The sequence below is a fragment of the Gymnoscopelus microlampas genome (genome assembly GCF_963454915.1).
Source record: "Gymnoscopelus microlampas genome assembly, chromosome: 4".
Taxonomy (NCBI): domain Eukaryota; kingdom Metazoa; phylum Chordata; class Actinopteri; order Myctophiformes; family Myctophidae; genus Gymnoscopelus; species Gymnoscopelus microlampas.
Genome location: NC_139941.1, coordinates 60372794 through 60387978, shown reverse-complemented (window position 1 = coordinate 60387978; position 15185 = coordinate 60372794). Strand labels below are relative to the sequence as shown.

The window sequence follows — 15185 nt, the reverse complement described above, 5'->3', positions numbered from 1 at the left end:
TACAGGATACAGTATAAACATTAAACAAGTGAAATCGGAAGTGATGACACCAAGATATGAGCAGACAAAATTGGAATATTTCAAAAAAATTAAGCTGACAAATTGGACTCTCCTGAATGGCTGAAACGGTAGTAACTACAGTAAGTATTATAATGATCATAATGATGAGGGAAGGTTCAGGATCAGAAGGGCTGAGGCGCATAGCGTAACAAATAGTTGAGCTGCACCTGTCACAAACAGTTGTGATTTCACCCAATCATCATCTGAATGAACCAAAGGATCAAAGGTCAACACGCACCGCGACTCCTTGTCGTGGTTCATCATCATTTTTATCATCTTAGTCTTCTTCAAAATCATTCCCATAGTATGCAACATTCTATATATAAATTCAGTAACAGGAGGACATGGACGGATTTCGGACCGGGCTAATGGGGCCAGTGGGGCTGGGGCCCATGGGCCACAAGGCCGACTGACAATTCACTAAAATGTGTATAGAAAAAATGAATAAAATATGTGGGTCCCTCAGCCTATGCTGTAGTTCAAGGCCCATCCTATATGGCCGTCTGACTGACAGGACAACAGACTGAATAACAGAGCAGACAAATATTTTTTCTGTTGTAATTGTAATCACCAGGGTAACATAATATGTTGTTATTTTGAGTGTGTTCAAGTTTATTGTCTAAGGTTCAGGATCAGAAGGGCTGAGGCGCATAGCGTAACAAGTAGTTGAGCTGCACCTGTCACAAAGAGTTGTGATTTAACCCAATCATCATCTAAATGAACCGAAGGATCGGAGGACAACATGCACCATGACTCCTCGTGTTCAACTGGAGCAGTGGCTTCAGTCATGGTTCATCATTTTTATCATCTTAGTCTTCTTCAAAAATCTTTTCTATGCAACATTCTACATTTAAATCGTAAGAATACTAGAGCAGTCGGCTTAAAATAACTCATGAATCTAAATGTGACAAAATGTAAAGTGACAATAGTTATTGCACATCTATATACAATATTATTTTTTTATTTTTTTCTTGTGTTCATTCTGTCTATTTTAATTTATGTTATTAGCAATCATTACTGTTATGAGTCGTCATGCCATTTCCATCTTGCAGAATAAACAGACAAGAATCATTTGGTTATAACAAAAATGGTTAAGTCAAAATTGGAACTAATTTATATCAAATTGGAGCTTACAAATGGGTACTCTCTCCATATTTGTGCTGCAATTGTAGTCATCAGCATAACATAATATAATTATTATTATTTTGAACGTGTTCAAGTTTATTTTCTAAGGTTCAGGATCAGAAGGGCTGAGGCGCATAGCGTAACAAGAAGTAGAGCTGCACCTGTCACAAAGTATTGTGATTTAACCCAATCATCATTTGAATGAACCAAAGGATCAAAGATTTAAACGCACCACAACTCCTCATGTTCAACAGGAGCAGTGGTTTCAGTCATGGTTCATCATTTTTATCATCATTTTTTTACCTTAACCACTTGAACCCTAGCATCCCTATTCTGGGGAGAACTTTTGCCAAACATGGCCGATCTACATGCTCACAACGCCTCATTGTGAGCTTGTAGATCGGCTATTTTTGGCAAAGAGGCATAGGTGTAGAGGGAAAAAAGAGCAGACCAAGTAAAAAGAAACATAATCTGAAACACAATTTTATACAATAGAGTAGGGGGTCCCTGCTTCATCTCTCTCTCAGCTAGGGGGTCCTCCTTGGCCTGAGAAGGTTGAAGGCCCTGTCTACACTATTGTTTTAATTGTATTGTACAGAAATTAATTTAGTGTCTGGTTCAGGATCAGAAGGGCTGAGGCACATAGCGTAACAAGTTGTTGAGCTGCACCTATCACAGAGACCTGTGATTAAACCCAATCATCATCTGAATGAACCGAAAGGATCGAACTTTCACCCGGCACCACCACTGTTAATGTTCTACTGGACGTGTGGTTTCAGTCATGGTTCATCATTATATTTTAGTATTCTTCAAAATCATTCATATGCATCATTATGAATATAAATAGTCCAATATTTGAGAAATCGGGGTTAATATAACTCGTTATCTATGTTTTAACGGCCAGAAGAGCAATGTGTTTTATAATGTATTCGGAAGTGATGCATTCTGGGATCGCAAAGTAAATATGAAAGTGTCCACAGCGCCATCTGGTGGTTTTTGGAGTTATTGCCTCTGCCTACCTACTCAGAATAAAAAAACAAACATTACAGGTTTTAATTAGTGTTCGGAAATTATTTTTCAATCACAACTGCACACACACACACACACACACACACACACACACACACACACACACACACACACACACACACACACACACACACACACACACACACACACACACACACACACACACCTCATAATACCATTATAGGAAAATATATATTTTTTAAAGGAACTAGATGGATTGAAACATTCAGTGAATAATGGACCTAAATATATACAACAAATACATCATTGCATTCTCATTCACCGTCTCATCTCCCCACACCTTTTAAAAAATATATTATTTTAACTGCAGTTCCTCCTGAAACAAAAGAAATTCACAACAAAGTAAACGCACAATTTTTTACACTTCCAGTGAATTGTTCAGGTTAAGTTAAGATTTGGCCTTGACAAAAGTGTATACGTTTTCTCTGTTATGGTGATAGACAAACAAGTAAACCTAAAGTCAATGTTCACATTCTTTATTCATATGATATTGACTAAATATATAAAGTGTAGCGGTACCATATGATCTGAACTGTAAACTTAGGCTGGATCAATAAAGGTATCAAAAACGGGGAAAAAAACAAAAAAAGCTAACACCGCGAGACTTCACGGGATTTGACCAGGGACGACACGCCGGTCGCATAACAAAGATGTCGGTCTCCTGAACGCGTCCATGTGGTCTCATCAGATGACACATTTCATCATAACTTCATTATATAGTGCTTTTAAGTTATTATATATCACAGAGACGGCGTCCGAACTGTCCGTTTACTCCTACAGTAGGTGACGTTGGCAGAGAAATAATCTACAATGCAGCACGACGACGTAAGTGTTTCTTGTTTTATACTCACTATCTATGCTAGAGGCCTAGCAGCCAGACAGGACATTTAAACATTACATAGTTTCAGTTCAATAATGAGCTTGGTTCATAGATCTGTACCCTTTAAAGTTTAAATGCTTAATTGATGGTTATATATATTATATATTCCATTAGAGCCTTCCTCTACCACCGGCATTATTAGGAACAGGTTTTAAGTGTGTCTTAAAACAGCCATAGTGGGCGATAGACGGTAGACCCACTATTATACTGTACTATTATCTATTTAATCAGTCTCGTTCAAGTCGAAATTATGGCTTAATACTGAATCACCACATACTATTGTCTGTTTAACCACAGTTAACTTAAGTTTTTGGTCACATCTCATCTTTTATATTCTATTCCCATGTATAGGTCTGTGTGTGTGCACATGTGGAGGATACAGGATAGGTGTGCACCTCTATGTGAAATTGGCTATTTTGTTCAAAATATTTGAAAAATTATCTTAAGTATACATGATGTTAACATGCACAGTGCATCATTATCAGACTTAATTAATATCCTTCAACTTCTTGTTTATGCCCCAAAATGACTGTATATACGTTTTTTTTTAGCAATTGTAGAAATATTCGACCTTAATTGTCGAATATTAAAGCATGTTCTATTCATGTATACTTCACTTTACTGGGAATGAAATAGCCAATTTAACACTGAGGTGCCTCCTCTTCCTTGGTGCCCACCTATCCTGTTACCCATGTGGGTACTTGCTCTAGTCTAGTGACTATACCAGTGGTTCTCAAACTTTACATTCAAGGACCCCACATAACTCTGATAGTACACAAATGGAACCAAATGGACCTGTCAGGCTCCATTTGGTTCCATTTGTGTACTGTCAGAGTTACAGGCCTGTAAGGGTCTATTTAGAACCCAGAGAGTCCCTGGAAGCCACTATGAGAACCACTGCTCTATCTATACATTTATGCACACTTGTTTCAAGCTTGTGTTTATACACACATTTCTCTCCCCTGTTGTTTTGGGGGGTTTTTTGCTTGTATGTTTTGCCTTGTTTTGTTTGTTTTTTGAACTTGTGTAGCACTTTGGTCAACTATGGTTGTTTATAAATGTGCTGCCTGTATTATAAAAAAAACAATGTTTGATTTTATTGTAGGATATATATTGTGTAATATGGTGTCTAGACACATGCCCTGTTAAGATTGAACAGCTTCCCTACAACTACAAACAAAGTAAACGTAGTGAAATATACAACTGCAGAAAAATAAGAATAAAGAACAATAGATTTGATAATCGTGATGCATTATGGTCAGAGCTGTTTGGTCTCAAGTCCCTTTGGTTTTAAACAGACATGAACTACTGAGATAATTATCGTCAATGTTTCAAAATGTTAATTCTTTATAAATGTTGTGTGTGTGTGTGTGTTGGTCCTATAGGTGATTTGGGACATCATAGGAAACAAGGGGTTCTGCTCCTACAAGGTTAGGTAAGTATGCAACAAGCATGGCTGCTGTTTGATTGACGTGATCTATTAGCGATCTATTAAAGCTTGGATTTGGCTTAAGATTTCAATGTCATTCCATCACCAAGTCTGTTCAACATTTATCTAGGCTTGTCACAATTATTACATAATTGTCTAATCGCAATTATTTGCAATTATTTTTGCATAATCGTCATAATCGTTTCCATGTTGAAACATTTTCAATACATTTTCAAATATAAAAAAAACAGAAATAACAGATCTACAAGCTTACAACGCATCACTTTACGTGTAATCGTGACAGCCCTACATTTCTCGTTGTTTTTTGTTGTCTGTTTTTTAAATCTGTCTCCATCTGTGTGTCCTCCTGTGCAGGACAAAGACCCAGACATTCTGTCGTAATGAGTACAACCTGACTGGCCTGTGTAATCGCTCCTCCTGTCCACTGGCTAACAGCCAGTATGCCACCATCAAAGAGGAGAAAGGTGAGACCACGCGTCCTGTCTGTCTGTATCTGTCTTTCTCTCACACACGGCCTCTCTCACATGCCTCTCCTTCTCATCTTTCTGCGTGTTCTTTTCTGAAAATTGTCACTGTCGGGCAGAAACCTTGTATGTCCATATTTCAGCTTTTAAGTGAATGCCTTACTTCATCGTATGACCGTGTCAACTGTCATAAGTAACGTAAAACGTGCCGCCACGCGTTGTGAGCTCTGCGGTGCCTCTCGTGGCTGGAGTCCGCTTCAGACGGCGTGCCTCCATCGTAACAGTTTTTTGCCTAACTACTTCCTAACTTAATATTAGAGGTTGTGGGGCAAGTGGTCCCCGCGGGGAGGGGGGAGGAGGGGAGAGTGTTCAGCGCCAAGCGGTCCGCCGATGGGGGCGAGTGATCCGCGGAAAAAATGGGGGCGAGTGTGTTTTGGGGCAAGCGTTCCGGTTACCCTGTGAAGACATTGAAGCTGGTATATAGATAACGTACCAGGAACTATTTCTAACCATGTGTCTGTGTGTGTCTCTCTCCTAGGTCAGATTTTTCTATACATGAAGGTGATAGAAAGAGCAGCCTTTCCTCGCAAGATGTGGGAGAAAGTGAGTATACTATTTATACTGTAACAATTGTTAAAGCGAAGTGTTAATCTTCATCGAAGTGCAGTAGCTGCAGCGAGTTGATGCAAGACCTGAGAGTTGTTGCATCAAGTGAATGAACGGATCCATGGCTTATATCCGTGTTTCCCAAACACTGGGTCAGGACCCATAGTTGGGTCCTGACCCAACTATGGGTCCAACATTTTTCAAAAGAATTTCATAAATATATTTAATGAAAGGCTAGTCTTTTGCACATTTACAAAGTGCGTAGGAGAACACCAAATGAATGCCCTATCGTAATGAAAGAAAACACTCACACTGCACACTGTCCTAATGCAAGCAAACATATTTAGTGCGAATATATCAACATTCCGGTCTATTAGAGCTTCATCTTGTGAAGGTCTAACAGACCGAAACGTTATATTCCCATTCAATATTTGTGCTTGCATTTGAGGACAGTGGACATATTTTTTTAATATTGTTGTGGCTTGATCATCACGTCGGGTGGGTAGGCATAAGAACGTACGTCCAGTCGTGAAGGTTACATCATACAAAGGTTTATTCAGAAGAGAAGTTACATTCTTAGAAGGTTAGCAGGTAGCATAAGCAGCTCACATGTGGTCCCAAATCTCTCTCTCTTCTCTCCTCTGCGTGGCCCTTATACAGTATATCGTTTGTGATCGCCCCCTCCTCCTCTCTTAGTTATTTTCCCTTATCTCATTTCTCATGTTTCTATTTATGATTTAGTTATTGTTGCCAATGTTTGCGTACGTCCTCTGTGTACATGTACACAGAGGAGAACACAACATGTGTTTGCCAAACTCTTTCCCTTAATCATGTCGAGGTGACCCTTATCTCTCCTCTCCTTATTGTTAATTCAATACTCTTAGATTGTTCTGTTTCCCCTAAGGTTAATAGGCCATGGTGCTCTTTGGCTGCCCTTAACGGCCTTGGTTCTTTCTGATCATCAATATGTTCCCCCATTGTTTCTAACTCTGGGCCTACGCTATCAATGCCCACACCCCTGCCCGACCACTCCGGTCTGCCACCTCGGGGCGACTGACTCCCTCGCCACTCAACGGTCCTTCTGGTCGATCGACACGGTCACGACTTTTTTCTGTTCTGGCCCCACAGTGGTGGAATGAACTTCCCACTGAAGTCAGGACAGCAGAGTCACTGCCCATCTTTCGCCGCAGGCTGAAAACCCACCTCTTCAGGAAACACTATCCTTCCTCTTTGCCTGGCCTACTTGTTGTTAACTAGTTGTACGAACTCTTGTTTTATTTTTGTATTGTTTTATTGGATCTTGTTTAGTCGATACACTTATTTGTTTTAGCTCGTGCTCATTTGATTTTGCCATTTTTGTCTCATCTGTTTAAGAAAGTAGGTAGCTGATATATTGCACTTTTACCTTAGCGCTAGGTATACTCTTGGTTGCTTGTTTTAGCAGGAAATGTACTTAAAACTTCTGGTGATTAGTAGTTTTCGTTCCCTACCTATGTTGAATACACTTATTGTAAGTCGCTTTGGATAAAAGCGTCTGCTAAATGACTGTAATGTAATGTAATGTATCATGATTACTATCTGGTGTTCCAATCACCCTGTTTCAGTCTCAGCCTTCATATCCTTTAAGGCCGGGGAGATTGTCTGTGCTGTTTAACCCTTAATTCTCCCACAATATCTACTTAAGAAGTAGTGAAAATAACAGATCTATAAGCTCAAAATGCAATTCATTGCAACACGTTGTGAGCTGCTACTTTCAGTAGTTTGGGTAATCCCCTTTTGGTCACAACTCAACCACACACATATTTATGATTTGATATATAATGATTAAAACAGTAACTTGAATACAATAAAATTGTGATAAACAATGATTGCATGATTATGAGTACAAGGGAATATTATGAGTAGAAAGCAGATTATAGAGGCTCAAATGGTTATATAAGGAATACATGAAATCCCTCATGCGCCACACAATGTCACATTTTAATACTAACCTCAGTATTGATATAATAGACCCCTTATCAGACCACGGCACGTTGATATCACGCAGGAATGCGCACGCAGGCAGGTTGCAAAAGAACCCGACCACTCATAAGACACAATGGAGAAGAAGTCAAGAAAAATGCGTTCCATCAAATGTCAACCGCTCGGCACGGGTACTCACTCGCCCAGCGCCTCACAAGCTATATACACAGGACACTGAGTGATCTGAAACGAGAACGAGTTATGGATCACTTCTATGCAACCTGCATGCAATCATGTAGTCTCAATGCTTGTATACAAATATGATCTGTATCACAATATGTTACTAACCTCATAGCAAAATCACAATGTTACAACCTCAACTCTTATAATAATATCTTAATACATTATTTACGCCTCTGCTGTCTTACACACAGTAGTGTCCACACCTATAAAAATGTGCACGTGTGTCTCCAGGTGAAGTTGAGTAAGAACTACGAGCAAGCTCTGGATATGATCGACAAAAATCTGATCTACTGGCCCAGGTTCATCCGACATAAATGTAAACAGCGTTTCACCAAGATCACGCAGTACCTGATCCGCATCCGAAAACTCACGCTCAAGCGACAGTAAGTACAACCAGTTCAGTTACTAGATCAGCTTTTTCCACTATTTATTCAATTCTTAAAACGTGTCAAATGGAGGCTCCTATCGAAGCCGTTCGTTCTCCTATGTAGAAATGAGCGGTCAATAAGGAAGCCGAGAGAAAGTCTTTCACCGACGGTCGCTGATCAGTTCTCAAAGTAACTGTTTCAGCAACATTAAGGGGAAGAACAACAAAAATGCATGTATAAAATGATTCAATATGGTCTATAGGATAAGATATCCAGAATAGCATATGTTATAGGCTGGGGTAGTGGGTGGTGCATGATGCAATTTATTTATGCAATTTATAGTCATCATTACAGCAGCGTGGTTGGTACTGGGGTAAGGTAACTAGAAGGTTCTAACTAGAACTAAGAAAGCTGAAAACCATGCATACACACATTCTCAGATATCTGCTCTGGCTTCCAATACACATTTTACTATGTCTTTCAGTGCTGCCTTATGTCAGGGGTCTTTGACGTTTTTCAGGCCAAGGACCCCTTAGCTGAGAAAGAGATAAAGCAGGGACCCCCACTACATATTGTATAAAATTGTGTTGCAGATTAAACCTTTTCATAGATACATTCATAGACTTGTTTGACAGCACTATCATCATTGTTGTTTCAATTCGTTTTTGTTTAATGCATTTTTCCTATTAACTCATTCACTGCCTGAATTATTTCTGGCCGCGTTTGCCCACTGCCAAGATTTGTCATTGAAAAAAAAAGTACTCAGGAGCCGAGATACAGAATTTTTAAGTTAACAAGGAAGTGGATGGGAGTCTAGATCGTCGAAAAATCATATCTCCTTGGGCTTTGGAAAGTTGTTTTAGTCGTTCTAGGCAGGCATGGCTTATGGGACAGAAGTCGTTTTAGTCGTTCTAGGCAGGGAATGAGTTAATATGTTGAATTTATGTTAATGTGTATTTTCAGACATTTTAAACTAAAAGTAAACTTGACCTTTGGTTCTGTGCTTGGTCTGCTCTTTTTCCCCTTGCCAAAAATAGCACATCTACAAGCTCATTGTGAGCTTGTAGATGTGCTATTTTTTGGCAAATGTAGGGATTCTAGGGTTCAAAATGGTCAAGGTAAAAAAATAAGTTCCTATCACACAAAGATTTGGCGGTCCCCCTGTAGCAACTCTTGAGACCCCCTGCTGAAGACCACATTCTTATGTAATGCATCTTGAAAAGCTTTTGTGTAGGAAATGTGCTGCTAAACAGATAAACCTGCCTTAATGCTGACATCTTTCACTTCGTGTTGCTTTCAGGAGGAAGTTGGTTCCCCTTAGCAGGAAGGTGGAGAGGAGAGAGAAGAGGAAAGAGGTGAGATGTTCACTCATCTTTATGTTCACCCCATCATCACTACTGTACATCTTTATGTTCACCCCATCATCACTACTGTACATCTTTATGTTCACTCCATCATCACTACTGTACATCTTTATGTTCACTCCATCATCACTTGATCTTTGTTAGTTAGTTAGTTAGTTTATTTCATCTCGGTCATTCAGAAAAACATATACATTACAGCATAGAATACAAGACATTGTTCATAGACCGAAAAGGTGAGGGCTGAAGCCGAAGCTTATTATGCCCACCCTACTAATAATGTAAACAAATTATAAGTTTGGTAAAGAAACAAAAATCAAAATAACTGAAGCATTGCAGAGTGTTACATTTCTCACAGAGAAATACTAAACAAAATGAAACAAACTGGGGAAAATACAGATAAACGTGTTTGTAAACAGCTTTGACTTTGTGTCTATTTCTTTAGAAGACACTCTTTTTCTTTTAGTTTGCTTTGACGTGCCCGTCAAAACACACTCCCATCATCACTTCGTCTGTACATCTGTTTGAAATTCTTTGAAGGGCAGGTTCACACCTATAGTTCATACACTCTGGGCAAAGTGGCAGCATTGTTGCGGTTTTCGTTTGGTTAGGTTTTAATTATATATATATTTCTTATTGTTTTGCATTGTGATTTTGTAGATCAGCTATTTCCACTATTTATTACATTTTTAGAGCGTATAAAGTGGAGGCTCCTATCGAAGCCGTTCGTTCTCCTATGTAGAAATGAGCGGTCAATAAGGAAGCCGAGAGAAAGACTTTCACCGACGGTCGCTGGTCAGTTCTCAAATTAACTTTTTCAGCAACATTAAGGGGAAGAACAAAATAAATATGGTTACCGTAAATATGGCCTAATTTAGCCATAGTTTATTATTTATTTTCAGTATTGGTACCAACAATACAGTCCAGGATTTGTTTAAATTTAATTAAATGTCCAGGTGTGAAACCAACCTAACTGTCTATCTGTGTGTGTGTGTGTGTGTGTGTGTGTGTGTGTGTGTGTGTGTGTGTGTGTGTGTGTGTGTGTGTGTGTGTGTGTGTGTGCGTGCAGGAGAAAGCATTGATTGCAGCTCAGTTGGACACGGCTATAGAGAAAGAACTTCTGGAGAGGCTCAAACAGGGAACGGTATGTTGTACTGTTGATTCATCCACTGATGTTACATTTTATTAGTCAAATCTAATATTTATTATTTGCACATTTTCTTTGTTCCACATTATATAGGAAAAGTTCTGTTTTTGAATTCTTGGTAAACATTAAGTCATTTCAAGATGTTTGGGTTCATATAACTTGTGCAGAGAATTTGCCATAATTTTCTGCTTTATTACCTTATTTTACCACCGTTGTATCGGCTAAATGATCCCATGGAATGCAAATAAAATCAATAGATTAATTGACTATATGAAATAATGTAATACAAGCGGCTGAAGTTTGAATTGAAATACCAAGTTTTCCCTGTAAAGTAAAATGAGGACCGTTTTAAACCGAACGTTGTCTTGAAGGTGCTAACTGTCTCTCTTTCTTTTGCTGCCTGTCTGTCTGTCAGTACGGAGACATCTACAACTTCCCTGTACACGCGTTTGACAAAGCTTTGGAAAAGCAGGAGGAGGAGAGCGAGTCAGAGGAGGAAGAGGAGGGAGAGGGGGAGGAGGAGGAGGAGGATGAAGAAGAAGATGAGGTGAGGAAGGCTACTCTCTCTGTCTGGATCTTTATTTATCCTTAGACACAACACGTGGGTTCAAATCCCACACAAACACCTCCCTTCCCTAACTGCTGTCAATTACTGTAGATGATATTTTCTTGTTATAAGTGATAAATAGCGCTATACTCTAATTATAATCATTGCTATAGTGTGATTGTTCAGTAACAGGGGTCTCCCCATTTCCCCAGCTCTTTAGTCAATGGAAAATACATTTTCAGGTTGGGATACCGTACCGATCTCATCCAGTCAGGAAATGGAAATCATACAGCATAAACCAGTGTATTTGGAAGTGATGAAACAAAACAAAATTTGCAGTCGAAATTGGAACTGGAACACTATGAAAAAATCTCTTTGTGGCGTTCTACTTAAGACCTGGAGAGATTGGGAGACCCCTGTTACTAATCAACCACTCTATAGAAATGATAACTTTTGGAATATAGAGCTTTCACTTTTTAAGAATTTTTTTTTTAACAAAGAAAAAACATCACTTATAGCACCTTTTACAGTATACTGTATTGCTCCAGATACGGCATATCTCCATTTGAATAAAATGGATGTTGCAACAATAATTAATAACAAATGTGTTTTCAGGATGTTGGAAAGACAGAGTTTATTGCTGCTGATGAGCTGGAGGAGAGTGACATCAGTGACTTTGAGGTAAATAAAGTCTGTTGTACAGCTATGCTACATTGTGTTGGAATTAGCTGATCTACAAGCTCGCGATGCATTGCGAGCTTGTAGATCGGCTATTTCCACTATAACATTTTTAGACTTTATAAAATGGAGGCTCCTATCGAAGCCGTTCGTTCTCCTACGTAGAAATGAGCGGTCAATAAGGAAGCCGAGAGAAACTCTTCCACCGACGGTCGCTGGTCAGTTCTCAAAGTAACTGTTTCAGCAACATTAAGGGGAAGAACAACAAAAAAAAGGATTCATAAAATGATTAAATATAATTTATTTGTCCAATCTGACCTGTGCAGGTTTTGTTTACAAAGCCTGAAAGGACAACAGAAATGTAACTTTTGTTCATGTTCCGATGTTCAATGGCAAAAACACAATTTAATTGTTACCCAATAAGACCGGGAAAGCATCTGTGTCATTTTAGATTTCTTTTGGCTATTAAAAAAAAAAGCAGATATCCAAGCTCATAGCCGCAGCACCGGGTGCCGCGATATGAGCTTGTAGATCTTGTAGATCTATTTTTGAAAAATAGTGAACATTTGTGCAAATCTTTTAATTTATATATATTTTAAAGCGAACATTTATAACTCAAATCTTTGCTTCTGGGGGATTCTACAAATGTCTTCTAAATCTTAACAGTTTTTTGAAAAAACTTATGTTGCTATTGAATTGGATATCTGTAGACTAGGATATTCTATCACCAGGTGTATGGATAGATGGAAAGACACTTAGTCCAGGCAGATCTTCAATCATCATCTCTTTGTTTGCGTGCAGGCAGGTTACAGCATAGCATTTAGCAGGCAGTCAGCTCCATAGTGCTCAATGTTCAACTACCACTAAATATAACCCTCTCCTCATATTTATAGGACACAATGTTGCAATTCTTCTTTTGATTCGCCCCCTCCTTTTTGATGGGGTCCTGTTCTTGCGCAACAACACATGCATTGCGGTACAACCCCTGACTTGTACAGCTTCTAAAACTTTCCACTGCCTTCGCAGACGCTCTGAGTGCTGCTGCCTTAAGTAGAAACATCTGTATAACAGTGGTGTATAGTACATTTACTCAAGAACTGAAACATCTTGAGGCCTCCTGACTATCATAGGATTTCAACCTGTCTATATTTCTCTTTTATATAAGTATTTGCCACTACACTATAATATCAGTGGTTCTCAAACTTTTTCATGTCAAGGACCCCCAAAATTGTATGTACTTGGACCCTCATCTCAAAATATTTTGTTCCAGGGACCCCCAGAAGCAAATATTTGAGTTAAAAATGTTTGCTTTAAAAATGAATATATATATATTAAATGTGCACACATTTTCACGATTTTTCAAAAATAGCAGATCTACAAGCTCGTAGCTTGTGAGCTTGTAGATCTCTTATTTTTGAATAGCCAAAGAAATCTAAAATGACACAGAGGCTTTCCCGGTCTTAATTGTGACAGCCCTTATCGTACAACTACTTTGTTAGGTTGGCATCGTACAGCCATCGCTTACGTAAGTCCCCAGAAATCCCTTTCATCATCATCCCCTCTTTCTTCCTCTCTCTCCTCAGGACATGAACAACCTGCAGGCCAGCAGCGATGAAGACGAGGAGGAGGAGGAGGAAGAGTCAAGTGAGGAAGAGGAGGAGATGGAGAAGGAGACCGAGAGGAAGTCTGCGTCCAAAGGGAAGGCTCCTGCCAAGGGTCCGGCGTTCAGGAAGAGAGCCTTTGTACAGATAGAATACGAACAGGAAACGGAGCCCACCGCCAAGACAAAAGCCACGTAGTCTGCACCCCCACCTGCTCCCCCAGAGACTTGACTGTAACCACATTGCTCATGGGTTCAATTCCCACGACACGCCGAAATCAATATTCCGTATCATCCTTGTGTTTTTTTTTACTCTGTCCTCCCAGTGTTACAAGAAGAGTGGGCACTAAGGAAGAGTGGGCACCCCGATGTAAAATTTGCTATTTTGTCAAATGTTCAAAAATGAGTAGTAGTAATGTAGTGTGCATGATTTGAACAATACATCATTATCAGACTTAAATGTACCCGTCAAATTCTTGTTTATGCCCAAAAATGATTGGATATACAATTTGTTGCAATTGTAGAAATATAATATTATTAGCCCGTATACTTTACATTACTTTTATTTTTTTCACATTTTGGACCAAATTAACATCGAGGTGACCACTCTTCCTTAGTGCCCACCCCTCCTGTTACCCTCCCAATGACATTATAATAATGTATTTCATTGGGGCCCTGGGTGCCATTAAGCAAGGGATCATAAGAGAGACAGATCTGATGTCCTCTGATGTTTCCAGTACAGGCTGAAAAACAAGGCTCTGCACAGTACCAGAATCGCACAAACTGTACCATATGTTTAGATTTCATATCAGTACAGGAACTTCAATAAAGTTTGAAGTCTCTTTTCGCTCTCACCACCTACTTAGAGCCGCTTGTCTTAAGTGTAAGTGACGCATTCAGGAATGAGCTGGTTTCAGATTATTTTGTCCAGGGTTCTTCAGTCATGGTCATCGGGGACCTCTAGTACTGCTGGTTTTCTGTCCAACCAGGACCTCTAGTACTGCTGGTTTTCTGTCCAACCAGGACCCCTAGTACTGCTGGTTTTCTGTCCTACCAGGACCTCTAATACTGCTGGTTTTCTGTCCTACCAGGACCTCTAGTACTGCTGGTTTTCTGTCCTACCAGGACCTCTAGTACTGCTGGTTTTCTGTCCTACCAGGACCTCTAGTACTGCTGGTTTTCTGTCCTACCAGGACCTCTAGTACTGCTGGTTTTCTGTCCTACCAGGACCTTCTAGTACTGCTGGTTTTCTGTCCTACCAGGACCCCTAGTAGGCTACTGCTGGGTTTCTGTCCTACCAGGCCCCTAGTACTGCTGGTTTTCTGTCCTACCAGGACCTCTAGTACTGCTGGTTTTCTGTCCTACCAGGACCTGTAGTAGTGCTGGGTGAGTTTCTATCCTACAAGGTAGGCTACTGCTCCTACTACTAAAACAATAGAAAAAAACGGCAGTACCAGCTGTCCCTGAGAACCAAGGCTAAATAACAGTTCAGAATTCAGTATATTTCTCCAGGATCTGTTTGAAAGATGATTCATGTGTTTCATTAAACATTTTCTTACGACAGTTGATTTTATGAGTGAGTCTTTTTTTTTACAATTTTATATATTGCGTTTTTTTCAGCCAGAAAATAAATAAAGTAACATT

General features: G+C 39.5%; 1 protein-coding gene across 1 annotated transcript; it reads left to right on the top strand.

Moving 5' to 3' along the window:
- Positions 1-2879: 2879 nt before the first annotated feature.
- mak16 (MAK16 homolog) lies at positions 2880-15104 on the top strand. Its single transcript, XM_084054851.1, has 10 exons — positions 2880-3060; positions 4501-4550; positions 4920-5029; positions 5568-5632; positions 8072-8223; positions 9509-9563; positions 10639-10713; positions 11132-11263; positions 11879-11944; positions 13525-15104. Exons 1-10 carry the CDS (start codon positions 3046-3048, stop codon positions 13738-13740), a joined length of 936 nt encoding a protein of 311 aa, XP_083910977.1. The 5' UTR covers positions 2880-3045; the 3' UTR covers positions 13741-15104.
- Positions 15105-15185: the final 81 nt, after the last annotated feature.